Here is a 23,605-nt window from a genome sequence, read left to right on the forward strand (position 1 = left end):
AATTAAAATATAGCAATGTTTCTAAAATGAAAAATTCAAACCTAGTGATTTCTATTCTACTGATGTTTTAATTTGAAAGTATAGCCGTTACTCAGAGCAAATTCAAATGAAATATGCTTTTTTATTAAGTTGTGTGCCTCACCATTTTTATTTAAAGAATATGCAATTCAATTAAGAAATATATTCATATGTGCTTAGCTTCATCCCTAGTCAGCAATAAATCTACACATTTGCTTGAATTTCATTTAAGTTATCATACATATTTTTGAACCAGAGGATGAGAGAAAAGGCTTGAGAAGGATACACTTTTAATGCATAGATTGTGGGTCTCCTCCAGCAATAGATGTCAGTCATCTGCTATTAATGGCTTAATAAAGACTTTCAGAGAACAAGCAACCTTTCTTCTGCCGGTATGATACAACACATGTTCTGTTTGGATGTTGCCTCTACACTTGCTCCCAAAAGAAAAAGATCTCGTCTTTCCTTAAGGCTTCCAGAGAGAGCTCCTGGACGCAGATGCCCAGCCTGCAGCTGGGTGGTACCTCTCCAGTTAGACAGTGGGGGAAGAGGTGGTCCACATCACACCTCTGCCTCAACCACAGTGAGAAGTGACTGATCCTGTAGGTTTGTCAGACCACCCTCTCGTGAGTAGCACATCCACGGCAGATGAATGGCATCCCTCAGCACTCTGCTTGAAAAGGGTGGCTGAGATGTCCTACCCTACCATGGTGTCAGTGTCCTCCCTTCCACACCAGGTGAATGCCCAGACCTGTGGATATAACAAGTCCTTCTATTTGTAAATATTCCCTCCTGGGCAGTTTGTATTACATCGTCTGCCCCAAAGAACCAACAGAATAATTCCTGGTCCATGGCTCATCCACAAGCAGAGATGTGGGCTGGCCTTTGATTTCCATGGGACCCTTTCTGGTACCCCTCATGGGGTAAGCTGCATGCAGTGCCAGGCCCCTGGTGCTCTGGTGAGTATGCTCTCTAGCACCCACATCTTCTGACTGTGTGGGGCTTGCCTCAGGAAGCAACACAGGGGGCACAGATAAAAGCCTGAGTCAGTTTTGGGGAGAACGGCCGCTGTTTAGATGTGACTGAACACGTGCACAGTGAAGAGTTTGTGAGGGTTTTGCTCATCTCTGATTCAGCCTAGAAAGCAGCCAGCAAAAGTCACCCGACCTGGCTTCAGGCCCAGCTCACACAATTAGAAAAGTATCAGCTAAACTTAATAGGAAAATCAACATTAAGCAGATAGGAGCTGGTGCAGTTGTTAAAGACAATGTAGTGTTTTTCCCTGGCAGAAGCTCAGGCTAATGGAGAGCTTCCAGCATCCAGAGCAGTCTCCAAATGAAGGCTTAATTGGCCTCTGAAGCCACTCATATAATTACAAACACTTGTAATGAAGCATGAAAAATACAAGAGCCCAGGACTGTGACATGGAGGGAAGAAATGATATAATCTGTCTCAGAAAATAAATCAGAGCTGCTTTACCTTCTTCCCAGCTCCTATCCGACCTGCAAACTCCACTCAGGTGGTAGTTTCCAGGGCAGTGCTAAGACCACGGGGAAATCTATCTTCTAACGCAAGGCAAAACTTCTACCTTCCCCTGGCTGCTGGGGACACCCCTCCAGCCTCCCACCCACCGTGCAGGTTGGACACCAGAATGGACTTCGACTGCCCACTGCTGGTGTGCACAGCACAGCCCGGCAGCAGCAAAACATCTGCTCTGGAGAATGTTTTGTATTTTGATTCTGCTTTAACTTTAGCTAGATGACCCTCCACGATTTCTGTTCAACAGCTGCTCCCTGAAACACGCATCTCTGCCGATTACTCACACAGAGGCAGCAGCTGTAGCACCTGGCCCAGGCAGAGCCGTGCACATTCCCCCTCATACCAGTGACCTGCAGCCCCCCTGAATGTGTGTCCCAGAGCAAACTGGTGGGGAGTCCAAGGTACAACTCCCTCAATTGCTATGCTGGATTGAGCCAAAGATCAATGGGGTTTATGCTGTTTATTGCTCCGGAATTTTCCGGTTCACTGAGGACAATTTGCTGGTTTATTTTGAGGGAGACTCTTGAGTCCTTTTGGTGAGCTCAGAATCACAGATCAACTGAGGCTGGAAGGGAGCCAGGACCCATCTGGTCCAAGCAAGGACAGCTTTGATGCCTTGAATAATTTCTATGGATCAGGTGGCATTGGGTCCCACCCAAAGGAAATCTCAATCAGGCATGTTAGGGAGGACCTAGAAGTAGTTTAACTTTAATCAAGAAGGCTTCCTACCTGCACAGAGCAGCAAGACAGCTGAACCAGTACCACACTCAGCTTTGTCCAATTAGCTATGCCATCACCCTGGCTAATTAGCCTCTCAGACCTTTGTAAGGCTACAGCAATATTGCTCATTCTTTTGCTGTCAGTTCAGACAATGATGGACCACTTCACCTTACACTTCTTTACAGTGTTGATCATTAAATCCAGGGACAGGAGTTGTGCGCATCTGTCACCTACATGTCTATTCACAAAGCTCACAGCTGCTAATGGAAGGAGGGAAAAATTTCAGGAGAAAAATTCCAATGTCTCCTAAGGAAGGGGAAGGCATGTCGTAGGGACTACCACCACTGACAGAAGGACAGCAAGGAGACAACAGTCAGCTGGGTGCCTGTCATGGGGTAGATAGACACTACTGAGCATCACTTTTGTTTGGGTCGGTTTTCACCCCGCACTTGTGATTTGAAGGCTCACTGCTCTATGCACACCTTGGCCTTCTCTCTTGGACACTGCATCCCTCCATCCGGGGAGTGCTGATGCTCATTTTTTGTGTGTCTACATATGCCCAACACAGTGTCCCTACAAAGCCACTAAGTCACTCCTACTAGGGATGAGAGATAAAAAATTTCCATCCTCTTCAAGAAAGTAACTTTGCCTGGACTTACTCAGCTTCCTCTTATCACTGTGGCATTCAGCTGCAATTAAACACTGAGAGGTGGACCGGTCACTGGACAACTATTTTTTTCATGTGACTAACATTGTTTGCTAGCAACTTCTGTCCAAGAGTTGGAGCCCTGCATAAGACACAGTGTGTCAAGAAATACCATAGGATAGTCTCATATCTAGCACTCGTGACCTTAGGGTGCACCAGCTGATCTGCTCAAGTAGGCGGGATTCAAGTGAAGGGAGAGCACCCTCTCCCACCCAGTAAGATGGTGATTAACAAACTACAGCTTCCCTGGCACAGTCTGGACACAGCCAGCTGCAAAGCCATGAGTATTTCCTTGTTTGTACTGGATTTTATATCATTTTCCAGCTAACTTTTGATCAAATCATGCTTAGCTAGAGCAAGGCCTGACATGAGCTTAACTGCCCTCAAGTGACGACAAGCAGAAAGTGCAGATAGTCACCTGAAAAGAAGCACGTTTTGCAGGAGCCTGAGTGAGACTTCAGAGAGGCTCACCTGTGCACAAGAGGCTTTTCCTCATGTGTTACAGGCTCAAGCCTGGGGTTTTACTTTGAAGTGTCTGCTCTGGCTCTGCCCCAAGGACTTTCTGGGGTTCCCTGTTTCCAGCTCTGCTCAGATAACCATCAGAGAGACTCTGGCTAAATTAATGCAGCATGGCAAGCACAGAGGTAAAGCAGTGACAAATGATTCTTCAGAAGCCAGAAAAGGACCCCAGCTCACAGTCCACCTGTTGTGTTTTTTTTTTTTTTTTTTGCAGATGAGATTATGCAGGTTCCTGCACGCACTCAGTGACTAGATAATGATCCCAGGTACAAACAACAAGAGAGCAGTTGTGTCTTTTGCCACGTCTGCACAGCCCTGCTGTGAAAGTAGCAGAAACAAACAGGGCATGTGCCCTCAACACAAACAGGGATTTCTTATTGATGGGAAAAGGGTGATATGGAAACCTTATTGATATGGAATAGGGTGACCGGGAAACCGGTGCATGATCACCCAGCTCTAGATACCAGAGATCCATCAGAAGCAGCAATGTACAGGTTGAGCAGGTGATAAGAACATCCTGGTCGTTCTCAGCAGGGACAGAAGGGTTCTCCAACGCAGATGATCTTTAAACTGAGGGTTGATGGTCTGAGTTTGCAGACAGTGGGGTGAACTCTTTTGCCCCCCAGGCGGATGACAAGGAAGTTCACGTGGTGGCCTGTGTCTGGGGTGAGTCAGTATGAACCAGTTAGCAAAACTGAAGGTGCTGGAGAGGCCTTGCTCACAGGAGCTCTCCCATAGCTCACCAGGTAGATCATCAGGGAACATGGGCTGTAAGCTTGAACCTGAAGCCAGGGTCAACACAGGGCCCGTGGATTCATGTGAGCCACCCGACTGTCCCACCAGGAGACGCGGCAGGGGTCTGCTGGGGTGTATCATGGACACGTGGGGTGTATCCCCCCCGACCCCGGCATGGCCTGGCTGTATTCAACTCTCGCTAGCTAATCTTTCTCCTGGCTGCAGGTCTGGCCCTGGTCACAGAGTGAGCTCTAAACTTTGGCGAAAACCGAAACAGGATAGGATGTGACTAAATCACCTCCAGAAAAGAAATACAGCATGATAAGAAGGTGAGTACAAGGAGTAGGACAAGCAGAGCCAGGAAGCCCAGCTTGCCCGCCCTTGATCACAGCTACCCCAACCCAGGGTAACTGTTAACAAACAGCAACAGCTGATGGAGCAGGGCTTTCTGTCACGCGCTCGCTGCAGGAAACCCAGTGTCTGGAACACTATTTTTATAACTCTGTGGTGATCCGTGGCCTCACCACCCCCTGAGACGGCAGCTCGGCAGCCCACACACCCTGAGGCAGATGAGAGCAGGGTGAGCCTGGAGGCAGAGCGCTGCCATGGGCCGACTCACACAGCCTGACGCCTTTGGGCGGCAAGCTGGGGGATGGAGCCTCGCTGGCTGCCCTTTCCTGCCCGGCAGAGCTCCCGCCGCCGGTGCCCTCAGCAACCCCGCTGCCCAAGCCGCTCGGTGCACCGCGCCGCTCACCGGCAGCTGGCGGCCCGCTGCGGTGGCGGGGGCTGAGGCCCTGCACTCCTCGGTGGGCCTGGCGGGGAGCCGCGCCATCGCCGCGCCTCAGCCTGCGCCCCGCGCTGGAAACGGGCCTGGCCGGCCCGGGCGCTGCTGTCTATCCCGGAAAATAAACCCACATCAACCAACTAACTCCTTTCACCAGAGAACTTCCTAGGCAAAACATTTGCAAAAGACCAGAGTATTTTACTGATTCTTAGTTTAGTCCTTAAGTGTATTGCTCTGTATATTGCTACTCCAAACTGAACCAACCCAAACCCTCAGCTGGGCCACCTCAGGCACAGCCCGGTGTTAGGTGGGAGGGAAGGACACATCCCAGCGGCAGAGGGATGTGCCTGGCGCTCCCGCACAGCTCCTCTGGATTTGACTGGAAAATACCTGGGACCTTGATTTTCCAGCAGGGCCGTTGATGTCCACTTTTTTGAATTAAAAGAGAAAGGACATGTCAGAATTTTTCCAACAGAGGGAGCACGGGGACAGTCGTGGCCCCTGTCAACCCATCAGTTGAGGTGCTTTATTTTGGTGCTGAGAGACCCGGACACCCGTGTGGCTATTCTCACCTTACATGGAAGATACATCAAACACTGTCAGAATCAGGGTGTAAGTTGGTCATCAGAAAGCAAAGATTTCAAACTTAGAGATCATGCTGGGAAAAAAAAAAAAAAAAAAAAAAGAAAAGAAAAGAAAAAAGAAAGTCTTAGTCTCAGTGACAAATCTCTAAAGTTAGGATTTTAAAGGTGCTTGTGGATCAGGCAAAGCAGTCTGAAGACCTTTCCTAGGAATTACAAAAAATTACTTGTGGTGACTGCAAATTGAAACAGAAATTATTTCATACATGCCACAAGGACATATTTCTGACCAACGGTTTCTATCCTCAGGCAATCTAGGCTGATTGGCAACAGATGAAATGCAACATTTGTATTAGATTCGGTGACCACAGCAATATCAGAATTATTAGAATTTTTATGTTTATCAAATTGACAGTATAACCTGATAAATGGTTACCTGTTTTTACTCAACAGAGAGACTAGAATAGCTTGCTTCCTGGTATGCATACTGAAAGTGCAAATTTCCTCCCTTTTGAGGAAGTATTTTTGACAAGCTTTGCAAAACTTATTTTTGTGATTCCAGTTATTCTAGCTGTGACAGAGAAACTCAGACAAGAAAGAAAGGAGCAGGAGATTGGACCTGATGAGAGTCAGGTTTAGATGCTGGTGTGAAAACCAGAGGTTGCCAAGGTCAACATTTGCAAAAGCTGCGGACTGTATCAAATCAAAACTGTAGTAATGAAGCACGCCATGACTTGGGCTAAAAGCCAGAAAAAATCGAGAAATGGATAGTGCCCAAATGACAAGGTCTTTTGTCATGAACATGACAGCAAGGGTGACAGTGAAGAATTCGTAAAATCCATACTGCTGCCTAGAGTCCAGAATGAAGAGTGAGTTTCATTTCTTCTTATGTTGCTGTTCACCCCTGTTATGTCCCAGAATGTCTCAGGTCTTAGCCAGATCACATAGTCTCCAAACCAATACAGCAAATTCATCAGATAAGATTTCTTGCATGACTGAAATTAAACATATGCATAAGTACTTTACTAGAGCAGAGCTTTATCTCTACTGTGCCTGAAGCTTTTCTGAAGGCTTAATAAGGTTCACCACCCTCTGCATATTACTGCGTTAGGTAAGCAGCAAGCTTTTCTTGAAAATCTGAAGAAGAAATTGGATGGCAGTTTTCGGAAAGCCACTGTTACCCTTATTCTTATTCTTGATAACTGAAGACTTTTGTTGGAAATTCTGGTGTTAGCTAAGAAGAGAGACTATGACTGGCTGGTGAATACTGACAATGAGTGTCCCTGCCTTCATGCCAGACTCCTCATAACAGAAGATTTATAACAGATTAGGAAGAGGAGAAGGAAACTACCATGGCAATACTTTCATCTAAGAAATAAAATTGCCCCAACTTGTGTTTTAGAATACAGCTTTTCTCAATCCTCAAAAATAGCTGAACCTTCCTGGAAAATTTCTCAGTCATTCTGAAGATATCATACTCATTCAAATTTTAATTGCCATTATTATTAAGTTATATCTAATTTTAGTGGTGAACTTCTTTGGGTAATTACCGAAGAGAAAAATCAAAGTGACTGGTAGCTTTAAAATCTTCAGATATTTAGTGAGGACTGAGAGACTAATTTTTAAAAATTTTGATACCAATTTTTTTTACTGTTCTAATAAGAAATCTACCATACTGCTTTGTAAACCCTAGGACTATTTACATCAGCTAAATCAGGACACCAGAACAATGCAGTGTCAGGAAGAAATAACAATGAATAAAACATAATAACATATAAACTGAAGAAAGTATTATTGCACAAATCTTAGCTGTGTTTTAAATAGGCAGAATTAGGTGTATCTGTATCAGTGCCATATTATACTGAGGGGAACACATTATGCAACACTGCAGCCATCAAGGGTGGCTTTACAGAACCTAAACTCTTAGGTCCTAACTTCATCCTAAATACCTAGGTGTGACCTTCAAAACCTGTTCTCAGTGCTCTCCCAGCCCTGGGGTAGCCCTCTTCCCTGCAGAGCTGCCTTTTTAATACAAAATGCTCCTTATGGCTTCCCTAGTTCTGCACTATGGAAGTTTAACAACACCCACCCCAGTAGTTCAACCTGTGCTGTAGCATCCCTGAGATATTCCCAAATCATCTGACTGGAAAAGCAGCGTGAGGACATGCCTGACATACAACATGAGAGCTCTGCTTAAACCACATAGTAGTTCACTGATAACAGACTCGGTTCTGATGTAAACCAGATTTTATTCTCTTGTCTGCTGTAGGCAGTTTGATCTCATCGCTAATATTCGTGGACCGAGTCACAGCCCTCTTGCGTGATTAAGCAATAGTCTCTCCATTCTATTTTCCCACACCTTTCACAGAAGGACCAGAAAACACTCAGCTCAATACTTGCTGTTGCTTGCACTGTTAGCATGGATTGATAATTTTTTTCTCTTGGAAAAAAGCAGGTTGTCCTGTGAGGAATCCCCCTGGGTTTCTACGAGACAGAAATAAGTCCAGTAGTGTGTAACCCCAGTAGGATATTTTGGGGCAGGATTTAGAGTACATTCCTGCCTTCAGCATTTCCTGTGAATACCACACTAAAAACCCACATTTTAAAATGCATGTGAGTGTCCTAGGTGAGCACTTCCGGAAGCTGGTCATTAAAACGCAATTGTCTCCTGAGCACTGATGTCATTGCTATACACTTGTGGAGAGCTCGTTGTAAACACTGAGTGTTTCAACTGAGAAACCAGCTTCCTGTAGATTAATTGTGACAGTGATGTATGTAACATGTAAACAGGACTAATCAGAGATGCCGGCCATATAACCGTGGGGCAGGCAGGAAATGAATACAGCTGAGAACTTTGCAGACTCACTTTCTTATTTTGACCTTTCAAAAGACAAAATAAATTAATGTAGTTCAGCACAGATGTAAACATTTTCCCCAGCAGAAGTTCTGCTGAAACTGCAAGGATTCCCAAGCCTGCACCAAGCTTGAGTTTTCATCATGGATGCCTTGCAAAATTCTTTTGACATCCCTGGCTGACAGGACCTACAGACCCCGAACGCAAAGGGTTATGTTTCTGTTGTCAGTGATCTGTATCTAAAGCAATGCAATTTTCCTTCCTTCCTTTTAAACAGCAGCAACAAAAGGGGGTTTTATAATGTGAGCTATGTGTAGGCATTATAATGCTTCTCTTCCACTAATTTGGAAGTATCCCACATGCCAAGTTTCTCCACTAGGATGAATCTTTTAAGCGCACCACTAAAGAAATTCACTGAATTAGCAGACTGCCAGCTCCTCTACTTGAGATTTACAATAAAACTATTTTCTTTTTGGTATTGCTTCATGAAGCAAAAATATTTTTTATTTGAACATAAACAAAACAACCACATGTTGGATCATACTATTATTAAATTGTAGGACCAATTATGGTTTCCAATAATGAATAAACAACATAAATATTGAGGATTGTTAAGAAGTTACTGAATAGCAGCAGATTTAATAAAGCCAAATTATTTCAAAACATGTAATTTTAATTTTCAACTCAAAGAGGAAATACATCTTTTCAGCCCACACTCTTCAGGGAAGTTTCTTTCCATGCTTATTCACAGGACAGTAAAAAGATTGTGTTGTTTTTTTTTTTTTTTTTCTCTTCCCACAAAGATGACTATCGCTTCCTTTCAGTAGAAATGAAAACAAACATAACCCAACAAAAGCCATACTGGTAAAATTGGATTTGAATAAAAACAATGGCAGAGCTCAGTTGTGGAGAAGCCTGGGCAGTGCTACAACATGAGCATGGACATGAAGGAGGCAAAGTTTACACTTAAATGGGAAGTAACGAAAATAGCTTGAAAGATGTGGAGGGATGAGTAACAAAGGAGAACTCCTTGTGCTCTAGTTCTTTGTGCCAAGCTGAACCACTCTATTAGGGCTTCAATTCTGCTCAGCTGAACTGGAAGACTGAATCTTTCAGGACTTGCCTTTAAATAAGGAACATGACATATTTGGTGTATAACATAATGCCATTATTGTTAATGGTGTCAGTCAGTTTTTCTTTCACAGAGGGCAGCTATTGGGTCTACACAAGTCAAGCATGACTTTACCATCAGCTGTGATAGGACCTTATCAAACACTAACAGAAGCCAGTGCAGACACTTTTCAGCTGAGGAACAGGCCCAAAGAGATTAGGACATCACCTCAAGGAACTTCCTGCACTTATGATCCATTCAACTTTGCTTTTCTGTCACATAAAGATTGTTTTGAAAATCCATATTCATCTAACTATGAAAGCTCTTGAAAAATGCATATATTCTTTCCTACAAGTCATAAATCATTAAGTCAGTATTGCTCTCACTTTGAAAAGATGATCTTGATTTGAGGGCTTAGAAATCACTAGTCTCCTTCCCAAAAGATTTGTGAATACATTTCAGTGGCTAGAGAAATGGTTGGTAATCAAGATATTTGGTTCTCATCCCAAATTTCTTTAGAGCTTTCTAGGTCTCTAGTCATGTCATCAACATAATATTCTGGGTCTGCTTTTTCTGGCTTAAAATAATTTACTCATTTTTCTATATCATCATCTTGCAGTATACAAAACAGCCCAGAAGCATTTACATGGTCATTAATACCATTGCTATAACTACTGTAGCCTGCAGTGCGAAACAGAAGTACTTATTAGCACCAGCACAAACATTGACAAAACACAGACTGATTCTGATGCAATTTGACTGCTTCAGGGCCTGAATTTAATATTAGCTTTCTATTAATGGGGGGGGGGGGGGGGGGGGGGGGAGGGGGGGAGAGGCGGAAAGAAGGGAAAAAAATAGATTGTTTGTAATTATTAAATTCTTTTCCCCTGCTACTGCCAAAACAATTTTCCAAATGAATTCTCAGGAGATGCACAGCACATGGCTGCATTCAGGACTGATATTATAGTCACAGCATAGTTAGTACAGTCATAATTCAAGCATTGAAGACATAACACCCGTTGCTTTAGAATCACTTAAGAGTGGATTGGGCAAGCCATTCAGATACACGCTGGGGAGAGCCCATCGCTGGTGGTGCCAAAAGAGACGACGTAACAGGTCATTTCCATCTATAAATTACATGGTATAGTGGCAAGGCTACCCTAATTAACTTCTGAGTGACGTTTCATGTTACAAATTTTTCTTAAATCAGCTTATATGAACTATTGAGGCTACAATTAACAACATTTTTCAAGAACTGAAATTACCAGGGAATAAATCATGGCAGGTGAACATAGAGAGTATTATAAACACAAAATAGGTGAAAAAAAAAATCTCACGTGACTATCACTGTTGCTGAAAAGTGAAGTAGTCATACATTTTATATTTATTTACTTATTGGTAAAAGGCAGGATATATTATTAAAAACAGCTATGGTTAAAGTCTGTTTAAAAGAAGGAGGATGTGATATATAAGCTTACTCTGAAACTGAAAATGCAGTTTGAAACAATAACCCACCTTCTTATCCTTGGGTCAGAAAAGGCAGTTTTCCAGTGAATATTTCCCATTCAGTCTTATTTTAAAATTTGTATCACACATGTAATACACATGGGTTTCCTTTCATTTTTTTTCTCTTAAAAAAAAAAAATAATAGATAACATCTCTTTTGTTATGTTTCAGGAATTTGGAGTCCCAGCAGAGTTTTTTTTTTTTTAGTTCTTCTGAATATTAGTACCTCCTGTCCTTCTTAGCTCTGCAAACCACAAGGAAAAGGTCATGGTGGGACTCTCACTAGAACTTACCCACGGTGCAGTAATTGCGCAGAACGGGACAAAATTGTGTGAAGGTGATGAGGTCATGTCTTCTCCCCAGGGCTCAGCAGGCAGAATAATCAAAGCAAGGCATTGGCATTAAAAAAAAAAAAAGGAGGACTATTTAATTCTTAATCAATTAAATATGGCATAGTTTTAATCTTTTCCAGCCCCTCATTCAGCTAACACTGAAGAGGTTTCTTTGGCAGATGTACTGTTCGTATGACACCTCCAACACAAATTGTACTTAAGAATGAGAAATCATTTTCATTAATGGACATCAAGATTGTATGTAAAAAGGTAATTTGTGCTGATGAGCCTAAAAAAATATACATTTTTACATTATGCAAACTGAAATGAGAATTTTTTGTTATTTACTGTCAAAATAAAAAAATAAAATAAAAAAAAAAAAAGAAACCAGAAAATTTTGTGCTGAACTAAAGACTTTTCATCCCAGCTGGGAGACTGTAAATGAAAATAAATATAAAGGAGGAGCTTTAAGTGGACAAACCTGAAATTAGAAGTAGATGCTCATAATTTCTGAAAAATGATGAAAAAATTGAAATCTCTAGTTATAAAATATCTGATCAGCCACAGCTTCATCTGGCTCTTTCAGAAGAGACTGAGAAACCCTGAGTTTCAAGTTGGCATACTGTAGCTAGAATTGATTTTGTCCCCAGCATATGGCACCTGAGGCTGTAGAGGGCAGTTTGAACGTCTTCTAAGAGCTTAAGACAATGTTGTATGTTATTTTATGCAAAATTATTCTCAATAAAGTTCGTTTTAAAGAAATATGTACACTTCGCACAGGGGGGGGAAACTGATGGTGTCATCCTAAGTCTAGTAAAATACCAAGTTCCACAAGTAGAAACCCAGGAGCTGCTCTCTGCGGATAGCAGTGTTGGTCTGGATGATCAACAGCCATTTTGCAAAGTTGCAATCTCACTTCCCTAAATGACGACTGTAAAACCAGAACTCTACTTAAAGCCCCATGTACGTGCCGCTGCAGTGGCAGTGAAGGTGGAGAACCTCCTTCCCACTACCTGCTCTGGAAACTGCTCAGCAGCCAACTGGGGGCAACCCAGCCCCGTACAGCATGTAAGAGCCCTCCTGAGCACATCAGTTACGCCAGATGCAACTGCTGTAAGGAAGTATAAGAAACATTTTCTGAAACGGAGAGGCTTTTTTAGAGGAAGATGGAGAACCCACTTCTTTTATTCCCCCAACTAAACATTTCTGCTTCAAAGGATAAATCCTATTACAAAGTCATGAAAACAACAATTAAAGAAGAGCCACATAAAGCAAGCAAGCCTGGGTAAGTTTTAAGGTCTTGCTGACACTCTGAGTGTTCTGTTACATAGAGGATTCTTCTAACGTAGCTTGTGGGTATGAATTTAGGGCACAGATCATTTTATTTTTGACCTATATATATGAAAACTCATGAACTGCAATCCTGGGAATTGTATACATAAAATATTAATTCAGCATGGAAATATATTTTAAGAATAAAAAACAAATCAAATAATAAACTAAGAAAATAAGAAAAGGAGGTTTCAAGAAGTTCTGAGAAATGTTTCTTTAAAGCTTGAATATGTTCTGGGAAATTTTCTTTTAAAAAATATCAAATGACAGGAAGCAATACTTCCTTTTTCTTTGCGCAACATTAAAAGTAGAAGATGCTGAGCCAACTGTTCGTGTTCTCTAATGTGAAATTTCACTCCCTCCTCTATAAAATAAATGAAAAAGATACTGAAAACAAAATGATTTCCATTTCTCTTTGCCAGTGCTGCATATGTAAATTTGTGCTAAGCTATAAAGAAAAAAATCATTAATGTGAATAACATATGTAGAAGTAACATCAACATTACTGTAAGGGAATCTAGGGGAATATGTGAAGCCGAAGCAGAGAGATTAGTCAAAGGAAATGTTTAAGGTAAAACAACTTTCAACAAGGTTGCTTGAAAAGCTACACTAATTCTGTTGTAGAGCTAAGCAGAAGAGAAATAGACTGAGCCTCCTCCTACAGAAATCTGATTTACATGAAGGTGATCATCTTGGTAAACCTGGAAACTTGACAAAAGCAGCAAGGTAAGACTGAGTAAAAGACTGAGTTGATAGGGTTACCCTTCAGGAAGTGCCTGTGTGACTCAGGATGTTTCATGCATTTCTGTGTGTGCATTCAGACTTGGCAGAGAATAAGATTTTCAAGATCTATTTAATTTAAAAGTTAGCAATCTAACCCAGGCATACAAACACTATAGAATTATCTGGTATGCATCAAGGTAACTCACCACTAGTGTTTTCACACCACTAAGTGTAGATTGGTCCCCATACACTTGCAGATACATTTAAACCTTTACTCACGCTGACAGCATTTTTATTAGTCCACTGAATATATTGAGCAACCATCAACTCAGAAATGTGGCTGACAAAATACTGCTTACAGGGAAATCATACAGCTCCTTGGAAAGCAGGTTTTCCAAAGAATTCTGTGATGTACAGGTGCCAGATGCATGTCAAATGCATAGTTCCTCAATAATTGCAGTAATTGTTTGAATGCTCTTGTCTCCAAAATTCAGATACTGATGTTTAAACACTGTTAAACATTGTCCCTGCTAGCAGTATTTCTCATAAAGATGCAGGGTAAAATCTTGTATTTGTTGACTTCAATAAGAGTTTAGTTCCTGACTTCTATTAGGTAGCAAGATCTCACTAATATGTTGAGAATTGCATGTACAGGCCTTGACTGAAGAGAAGGAATGTGTAAAGTACTGCAACTCTATGGCCTAAAAAATTTGATGCCTCTTTCTTTCCACCACAAATCACTTCAGAACACTTCAGTGCTTTCCGTGCTCTTCTGTCTTTTTAAGCTTGATGTACCTTGTTTTAGCAGTTGTTATCTTTGGGACCAAGATGTCTGATTTGACCAAAAGTGCTTCTACAAGCGCTTACTAATTGTCAGCATGTGGTAGAAACTGTATAAAGGCCCAAACCCTGTTTCTAAAATCCATGAAAAAGTGACTGAGAAGTGGGTATCTAAACACTTGCACCTATGCATCTGGGCAATGAGGCAATGTTTGTTGTTCACATGGACAAATATCTTGTCCATCCAAATGACATATATACTCATGACCTGGAATACTTCCCAGTCCATGGTCATGGGGGGTTTCATTACTTTCTTTTTTTCTCTCTCTTTCTTGTTTTGCTGCTGGCAGAAGCCTTAATTCAATGCTTTTATAGTTCACTCGGAAATACAAGGCATTGCAATGATGGACAAAGGTAAAACAGTGCTGAGAACACCCTTTTTCCACATTCCAGACATGTAAAATGATGCCAAGATTACATCTAAAAAGAGAAAGCACAGCCTCCATGGCACCTATATGCAGACAGTATTGGGTGGCTGATTACCCCTGGGTATTTCGTACAAAGTATGCAGCCATCAATGCATTATAATCTGTGAAAAGGCACTTTCAGAGGAAGATACAATAGCAATAAATTCTCTGAAGAATTTCCCCCTTTTAACAGACTATCACTTCCTTGCTCAGCCAACTGTTTTTTACCACATTACTTTCAGCCAGGTGCCTGACTAACAGGGATTCTCCTGTTCTTGTGCAGAAGAGAAACTGGTAGATTTTTGCTGATCTTTCTCTATATAGACAGAGGAGCGTAGATTTTTTTTGGCAAAAACCAAAGGAAAATAAAAGAAAAAATAAAATTACTCTTTTTCAAATAATGAAGTGAGGTAATAGTTTGAGTTTTATAATTCAAGTTATTTACTTAGTTTTTGTGATTTCCATTCTTCACAGAGAGATAACATAATTAGAAACTCACTAACGTAATTAGAAAGATAATTTAATGAAACACTGCAGATGGACAGTGTGGTGACAGTGGAAATGCCTGTGACCTGTTAATTAGCTTTTTCTCATCTTTAGAAAGTGACAAAGATGAACACACATTGGTTTTTGTCTGTTATTGCATCACATCGTTGCTGCATCCAGGTGTTGAGGATCTGTGAGGCTACAGGGTTGATGCAGTTTCTGAAAGAAAACCAGAAATTCAGTCTTGAGAGTTTCCAGACCCAGCAAAAAACCTCTCCAGCATTCCATGCAGTTGTGGACTGCGTATGTTGTCTGAAATCATCAGGGTTTATCTTTCTCTGTGATCAAATTAATTTCTGTAGCTATAGGAACCCAGTGTTCCAAGACTTAGAAGTTCACACAGTTCAGAGAACTGCATTTTTTTTTACATCTCATAAATAAAAACCTCTGTAAGGCAGTGAGGTCTCATTTTCCCTGACTCCAGAATCCCCCTACTTTACTGGTCTATGCTCTTTTCTTGAATTTCAGTTCTCCAGCATTTCTACCTCTCAAGAACTGTTTGTCTCTCCCTAGTTAAAAATTTCATTCCTGTAAGCAATGACTTCCTCTAGGAGACGTGTGACACCTATTAAAATAATAATAATGAAACAATTCCTCATTTTAGTTTTGTGAAAAAAACAAGATCATTACTGGTTTAAATTCCTCTCTGAAGAGACTGGAATTTCCTTTCATCTAAATTTCATGTGCCTACAGATTCTGCCAAGAGAACCCAAACTGTGTGAATCAGGCAACAGAATGGCAAGCCTCCACAAGGAAGGGGGAATTATATTCCAGCAGTGTTCAATCCATCAGAAGTTGTTCTAACCAACTATCCCTGGACAAGTTGCTTATTGATACCTTCAGTGTACTGTGCTTTGCCCTCAAATTAAAATATCTCTAAACATTAATATTCATAAAGCACCTGATAAAAATTGACTTCATCTTCAGGCTTGGAACTTACGTCCTAGTCCTAGCATGGTACAGTTCATCTGCAGGCTTACTCCAGTTCTGGTCTACTGAAAATCAAAGTACTGACCAGGTGTGCATTCAGGATTAATCTATACAAAACCAAAAAAGGGTTTATCCAAAATTGTATTTACATGAATGAAGTAGGGTATTATTTTCTCCTTTCTGCATTGCTCTCTAGAGCAGAATATTTGAAATAAAAATAAAATACATTTGGCACAATGTCTCAGAATAACATGACATTTGAAATATGTTTGTGGTAAACAAACCAGGCTACATGAGCTACTACCCTAGAACACTTATCACCTAAACCATATTGCTGCAACTTTGTCTTCAGGCTATAGAATTTCCCGTATTTCATTAAAAATAGACTGTGGTAACACAGCCTCAGGCCGAGTGCATTCAAAACCACATCTCTGCAAGAATATTTTTAAAATTTATGTAAGTGACTGACCTGGTTCGCTTATGAGTTTTACCATATTGCATGATCTCAATTCCCTTAAAGATTAGAAGCACAACACAAACACTGAAGAGTCAAATCTCTGCTCTGATTTTTTTTTTTTTTAAACAGAGGAAAAAGGTACATCTCTGAAGGAAACATGTCAGAAAAAAAGAATAACCAAATGTTTCTGAAGTCCCTAAGAGAATGAGCTCCTTTAGTAATGTGATCTAATCAAAGGCTTTGTGAAGCAGTCCCGAGCATTAATGGTAACAGATAACATATGTTACAACAGCTTCATAAATACACAATATGCACAATTCTTCAAAACCCCTTTCTGTTTCTTAATCAGTGTGTCTCCTGAAGAAGCAGTGAAATGGGCAGAATCTTTTGACAAACTGCTTTCTGAGAAAGGTTAGTAGTTTTATCCTCTCTGTGCAGATGGTTAGCATGGAAAATTCATGGAAAATTGTGGCAAATTATAAAATCCATTTGTGCACTTAAATAGACCTGGCAGTTGCCTAAACTAGGTATGATGGGTCAATTATAGCAGCGTGTGTTTCCGCTCTCCTCATGTGCTTCGGGTATAGCATGTTTTGTATTTTATTAAACAAAGTAAAATAACAGACAGCAGAGTTCCTTCAATACACAGTAGATTTCCATTTGAATATTGCTCAAATATTCCTGACTGCAAGACCAAGCCTTAAAAATGAAAACGTGTTCTAGGTACCTAAGAAAAGACTTTGTCACTTCTGATAGTTTGTTTCTAAAACAGTGACAGGCTCAAAGCTGGCCATCATTTGAAAGGGCCTGTTGCTTACATAATTATCAAATGCATATATGTCCCTCTTTCCATTTTGGAGGGACACGTGTATGATCCACCTACAGTGCTGGACACTATGTGCTTTTCAGATCTGTTCCTTGAACAGTTGACATCAATACGACTGCATTACTTCCACAGATTAAGCATACTTGAGAAAGAAAATATTTTCAGCTTAATAACAATAGGATAAAGTAAATCATAAAGATGCTAAAAGTCACTGATTTTAAATTGCTACGGGAGAACAGTCTACCTATGGGAAAAGATTCAAATAGTGTTTCAGTCAACCTAAATAGATATTCAGCCAGAAAGCCCATCACTTCCACATATATCTACATGTTTTGATTGCTTCTATCTCTAAATTCACGAGATCTTGGTAGTTGATTTTTACAAATGCTGAGAATTCTGCAATGGGAGTTACAGTGCTCAGGATCATAATGAAAGAATTGCACTTATTTTAAAACTCTTATGTATTTAAAAATAATTACCTAGAATGTGATGTAATTCAAAGGGAGCACAATCTATTTTCTTACCATACAAAGACTGTGTGAAAAGTATAACTGTCTGATAAGGATATATTTTTTTAATGCAATTCAACATTCCCTTCTGTAGCTGGATTGGATGCCTTTACAAAGTTTCTGAAAACTGAGTTCAGCGAGGAGAACATCGAGTTCTGGATAGCTTGCGAGGATTACAAGAAAAGCAAAACTGCACATGAACTTTTGCCAAAAGCTAAGACCATTTATGAAACATTCATACAGAAAGATGCTCCAAAAGAGGTACAGTAAAAACGTTCTTCATTGTACACAGTATTTGACAACTGCATCTGATGAAGTCTGCTTTTAAAAAGTGCATGCCCAGAAGCAGGGGCAGCAGTTAATCCTGTAGTCACTGATGTAAGAAGGCTGTATCTTAAATGTCAAAGCTCTGGAAGGAAATCTGGAAGCAACTGCATAGATTATTCTCACTGTCCTCCATACTCCTTTCAATACCTCCTCCATATTACTCTTCTAAGTGTGGAGCATGAGTTTAAATATTATACCATAGGAATCAGAGATCCCTAGTAATCTGTACAGCCAGGAGATATATATATACACAGGATATATTTACAAAAAAATAGTAATGTTAAATGTTAAAGCTGCAATGAGACATACCAGCTAGCATTTGTGGAAAACATATTATCTGTCTTTATTTAAAGCTACCTTCAGAACAAGAGCTTTATTCTCCTTTTCTCTCAAACCAGTAATTGTCTATTAAATTGTTACATAACTGAGATTCAGAAGCTTTTATTTTAAATAAGCCAAAAGATTAAAAGAAACTGGAATAAACTATTAAATTAAACATATCCTATATAAAATAATGTTCCAAGCATGGACTTTTCTTGATTCACCCCTCACCTCTTTCTGCCCCCCAGCTCTAATTGCATATTCTTGGTATGTTACTGTCAGCACATACACAAAATATGTTGATGTGTCAATCCTCACCAGCACTAAAGCCTTTTTATATTACTGTACTAGTGCAAAAAGTTTTCATATTTACAATTTCTTCATGTTACTGAAGCACGTTATAAAGGATTCATAAATGAGCAAAAGGAATAGTTTTTGCCTGCTCCAGGAAGGAGATAAACAGGTTGAGAGATGATGAACTCTCACTGAATCTCAATCAGCTTTTTCAATAAGTCTTTTGGACTTACAATTTCCTGTAATTCTATCAAGTTTGAGCAGATCAAATATGTCACTTGTCAGTGCTCCTTTTCCTTGTATTATCTTTTTCTTCTGTTTGCCAGAATAGCAGAAGTGAAACACTAATTGCTACTTCCTTGTAACAAGGGTGAAAAAGGTGTAATTCTCATTTTAAGAGGATTGCAAAATGGCACAATTTCCACCTGCAAATCCCATAGATCATATTTAAGATTCAGATCTGCTTTTCCTAGGAAATGTCCACTTCCAAAGACTTATGTCCCTTTTTATTTCTTTCCCTGCTGCAAGTCTTTGGGGTGAACCTTACATAAAGAGGAAGCCCCCTAGTTTTTTGGAGGTAGAACCTGCCATTGCCGATTGATCAATCTGAGCAGTTGTGGTAGGGCATCCAGCCCTGATACTGTCAGTGCTGATGAGATTGACATAAGCAAAAAGATGAGCAGGAGGAAAGCTAGGGAGGGAACAGTGTGGAAGTTGCATTTTGACTAAGAGTAACGTAGAGATTTATTTATTGGTCATACTTTTGATTTGGTGCACGTAGTGTGGGTGCTGTTGTTCACCTTAAGCAGTCGGCTTTGGTGAGAATTCCTTCCTTGTGTTCAGCTGAGCAGCTGAAACCAGCCAGCAGCAACTCATTTCAGACCATGCATCTCCCTGACTAACTTCTTGTCCAGCAGAGCTCCTTTACACACAGATTTCTAAGCATACAGGTTTGATAGGATAGTAAAATCTTAGGTTTGAGGAGTGGACTATTTTATCATCAGTTCTTAGATCTAAACTACTTGTTTTAACTAGCCTTATGGAAATGAGAGGTGTATCTCAGTGAGGAAAAAGAAGCGTATTATAGAAGTCTCTTTTTGACTGGATCAACAATTTTTTTTTAATATATTCTATCTTATTTTTCAAAATAGCATGCTTAAATCAGTGCCTGATGCTTAAATAAAATTCTTACACTAATTACATCTTCCCAGGATGAATGCAGTGACACATGGAATAAATGATCATTTTGATATGCTTTTCCCATCTAAAGCCTCCAGAAACCCATTAAAATAATTTGTATATTTTAATTATTAGAGTTTTCTCACCTTCCTACTACCAAAATTCGACACAAAACTCAGAATTTTTAAATATTCGCTAACAAAGTCAAATGAGATAAAGTTCTACATGAGTCCTAAATGAGAATGGAAGGAGTTAGCTTGGTGTTGCAAAGCCTGACAACTGAAACTGTATGGAGATCAGTATTAGAAAGTTACTTTTAGTCAAACATCAAATTTTATCTTCTGTTTTACCAGTTATCCATTGTACCAGTGACACAACTGTGAGGACTTTCTGACAGCCATTACTGAACATGAGCATACAAACTAATCCTGTGGCTTTCATATCCCATTGTATCAGGGATCCAAGGTCCTCATACCAGAAGAGACTTTCACCAAAGTACAGTATCATTGCTATGGATAATAACACAGAAAATGCATGATTGTACATTAAAGAAATACTCTTCCTCATTTTCCAGGTGAATTTGGACTTTCAAACCAAAGAAGTCACAAGTCAAAATATTGAACAACCCCTCATCGCCACCTTTGATGCAGCACAAAACACAGTCTACAGGCTGATGGAGCAAGACAGCTACCCACGCTTCCTAAGATCTGATCTTTATTTAAATTTGGTTAAGGGAAGAAATCCCAGTCGTCCCACCCTTAGGAGACGATCACGGTCTTTTACTGTCAATGATTTCCAGGGTGTACGACCAGACTTTACTGTTTGGTGACAGGGAAACTCAACCCCCATAAATTCCAGCTACTGCAGCAACTCATACATGTTTTAAAATGCAAATCCTTAGCATGTATAAATGAGTGGAAAGCAAAGTTACATGCACTTATACCAGGTCAGAGCTCTGTAGCCGATGATTAACCTCATTTATTGTAGAGAAATAGGCAACATATTGGCAATACCTATCATGTAAAGTTTTCATGCAGTATTTTTTTTTTTAACTCTAGCAAGAAATGTAATTGTATTTGGAGGAAAAATTTGAGTTTCCTGCATAAAACTGTTGTATAAAATTCCATTTGATAATATCCACCATGTATCCCCGGCCTGTATTATTTAGGACAGAGTTTCATCACAGTCAGAATCTATATACCTATCCTTTGCACATATTTAAGTTTCTGCAACATTTCCTACACTAAGCACAGAGTATTTGTGGTATTTTCTCATACTGCAAAACACATAGGAACATCATTAGGTATAATCTAAATTTACATGGATTTTACCTACAGCCACTGTATAATTAAAATGTAGCTACTGCCTATTTTAAGAAGAACATAAAAATACCTATTTAATATTTTGGAGCACACTTTGTACTGTTTTCTTATTACATGTGTCTGTTCTCTGTATTTAAGTTATGCTGTATAGACTAGCTTTGCCATCAAATACTTCTACCTTAATTTCTTGCAACCCAGTGAGCAGTGACAAAGGGCCAAGAATGCTATTTTAACACAATGTGTGTCATTAAATATCAGGTTATGTGTGTGTGTGTATATTTATATATATAAAATATTTCTTCTTTTATTTGTAAATATTCATGGTATACAAACTTTGTTACTAAACTTTTTTTTCAAATAAAGGGCAGAAAAAAATTGAGATCAAAGAATCTGAAAATTAACAGCTCTTGGACTCAGGTAGAATAACCTTCCATTTTTCCAGTCATTAATATACTCTCTGTGGTTACTGAGGAGGAAGAAGAAATCTCCCCTTTTATTTCTTCACTAATTGAAGTCACGAATATCATTTTAATAGTCAGTATACACAGTTACCCAGTTCTTTTCTTTCGGAATTGATGTAGACATACCTTGAAGCATGAGGCAATTCTTAAAATCTTAAACTTTGGTTCAGTTTAGCAAGTGGTTGCAGGATTTAGTTCTAACTATGACTTGTATGTTCTGGTGCTTTGTATGGAATTTAAGTTTTTTCCCTTTTCTTCCCCTTCCTATAAGTGAACAAAGAGGTGCAGTTCCTGAGGATGGGATTTTAAGTTCATTACTAATTCAGGGTATATATGAACTACTTGATCTGAGGGTTTTCACGTCTGCTTTGCTAACTTTCAATAAATCTGAAGTAATCTACTTAAAAAGCTGTCGGGATTCAGTTTATTACTAGTACATTGATGAGTGAACTGTGAAGACTTCACTTCACTTATCGTTCAATACTAGCTGTAATCATTGCCTTTTCAACCAGAAGTGCACAGAGACCCGAACTTGCCAGGAAACGCTGCTGAGCCACAGTGGCCTGGGAACCACCTCCAGGCCCTGAGCTTTACCTGGGGAATAGCCAGGAAACACAGCTGTAACTATGAGGAGTATGATCCTTGGTGGTTTATTCCATTATCCTTCCCTGATCCCAAAACTCCAGGCATAAGCTATTTCTAACTATGTAAGAGGTCAGAAGCTAGGCACAGTGATTCAGGGATAAATCAGATGTTTTTAGTAGCACTGATATTGTATTTCAGACTCTATCAATACCAAATGAAGCTTTGGAGCTTGACAGCCTTCATTTTTTTACAAACTGTCCTTGCTCCTGTTGTCATATGAATGAGTGAATGCAGTGAAAGGCAACTGCCTAATGCAATTTAATTACTAAAGTCAGTATATTTTTCTGGATAGGTAATTTACCATTGTTCTTTAACTATCTGTCCCTTAAACATGAATCAATTCTGCTAGAAACAATGCTATTTCCAATTAGGGAATCTCTAGTATCACCAACAATGTCTGGATGCCAGAGTTCTCAGATATTTTAAATATGCAGATTCCTGTGTTTTGTATTACTAACTTTGTTAGAGAAAGAGAACAGCTTTGAGAACAGACACACCTGAGCATTAACAGTGGGTCTGTTGCAACACAAGCATAAGACCCGCACATTTGCAGTGAGATTCTCTCCTGTGTGATTATGTTCCTTCATACCAGTTGAGAATTCACACCTTTACTCTTGCCATGGATGAGATAAATGAAAAAAATCAGTATATTTAATACTGTTCAAAGACCTAAACAAATTACAAATGTAGTACTTCGAGTAAGATTTTTTCTTCTTAGTAAAAAAAAAAGCTGTTAAGTGTTTGTGATGATAAATATAAGACAGCGGGCACCCTTTGTTTCATTTCATAGACACATGGAAAATTTTGCTTATCTCCAAGGACTCCTTCCTCAAAACCATCAGTCTGTGGTACTGACAGTGCTAGTCCCTCTTACAAGTTTTATAATGAAAACAAACAAATAAGATATTCCTGGTAGCTATTTATACATGTATGTTTTTCAAAGATAATTATGAACCACAGCTGAATTTACAGCAGACTGATGTCATGAGAACTACTGTAAAAAGAAACTCAAGATAAATTCAGAAAGGAAGGCAAAGGGCACAAAGATAAACTAAAATGACATAATTATCTGGCAAAGGGT

The 23,605-nt window shown here is 39.8% G+C and overlaps 1 protein-coding gene across 1 annotated transcript; it reads left to right on the forward strand.

Annotated features, from left to right (window-relative positions):
• The first annotated feature begins 12,340 nt into the window (after nt 1-12,340).
• Nucleotides 12,341-22,287, forward strand: RGS18 (regulator of G protein signaling 18). Its single transcript, XM_009972127.3, has 5 exons — nt 12,341-12,690; nt 13,362-13,463; nt 16,990-17,051; nt 18,070-18,236; nt 20,671-22,287. Exons 1-5 carry the CDS (start codon nt 12,572-12,574, stop codon nt 20,923-20,925), a joined length of 705 nt encoding a protein of 234 aa, XP_009970429.1. The 5' UTR covers nt 12,341-12,571; the 3' UTR covers nt 20,926-22,287.
• Nucleotides 22,288-23,605: the final 1,318 nt, after the last annotated feature.

Source organism: Tyto alba, unplaced genomic scaffold (genome assembly GCF_018691265.1).
Source record: "Tyto alba isolate M040663 unplaced genomic scaffold, T.alba_DEE_v4.0 Super-Scaffold_1000006, whole genome shotgun sequence".
In the NCBI taxonomy this organism is placed as follows: Eukaryota; Metazoa; Chordata; class Aves; order Strigiformes; family Tytonidae; genus Tyto; species Tyto alba.

What these genes read in the sequence shown, in the direction of transcription:
- RGS18 (XM_009972127.3), top strand. Translation starts at nt 12,572, where the DNA reads ATGGAGAACCCACTTCTTTTATTCCCCCAACTAAACATTTCTGCTTCA. An exon ending in CATAAAGCAAGCAAGCCTGG is followed by an intron (nt 12,691 to 13,361) that starts GTAAGTTTTAAG and finishes ATTCTGTTGTAG; the next exon opens with AGCTAAGCAGAAGAGAAATA. An exon ending in CAAACTGCTTTCTGAGAAAG is followed by an intron (nt 17,052 to 18,069) that starts GTTAGTAGTTTT and finishes TCCCTTCTGTAG; the next exon opens with CTGGATTGGATGCCTTTACA.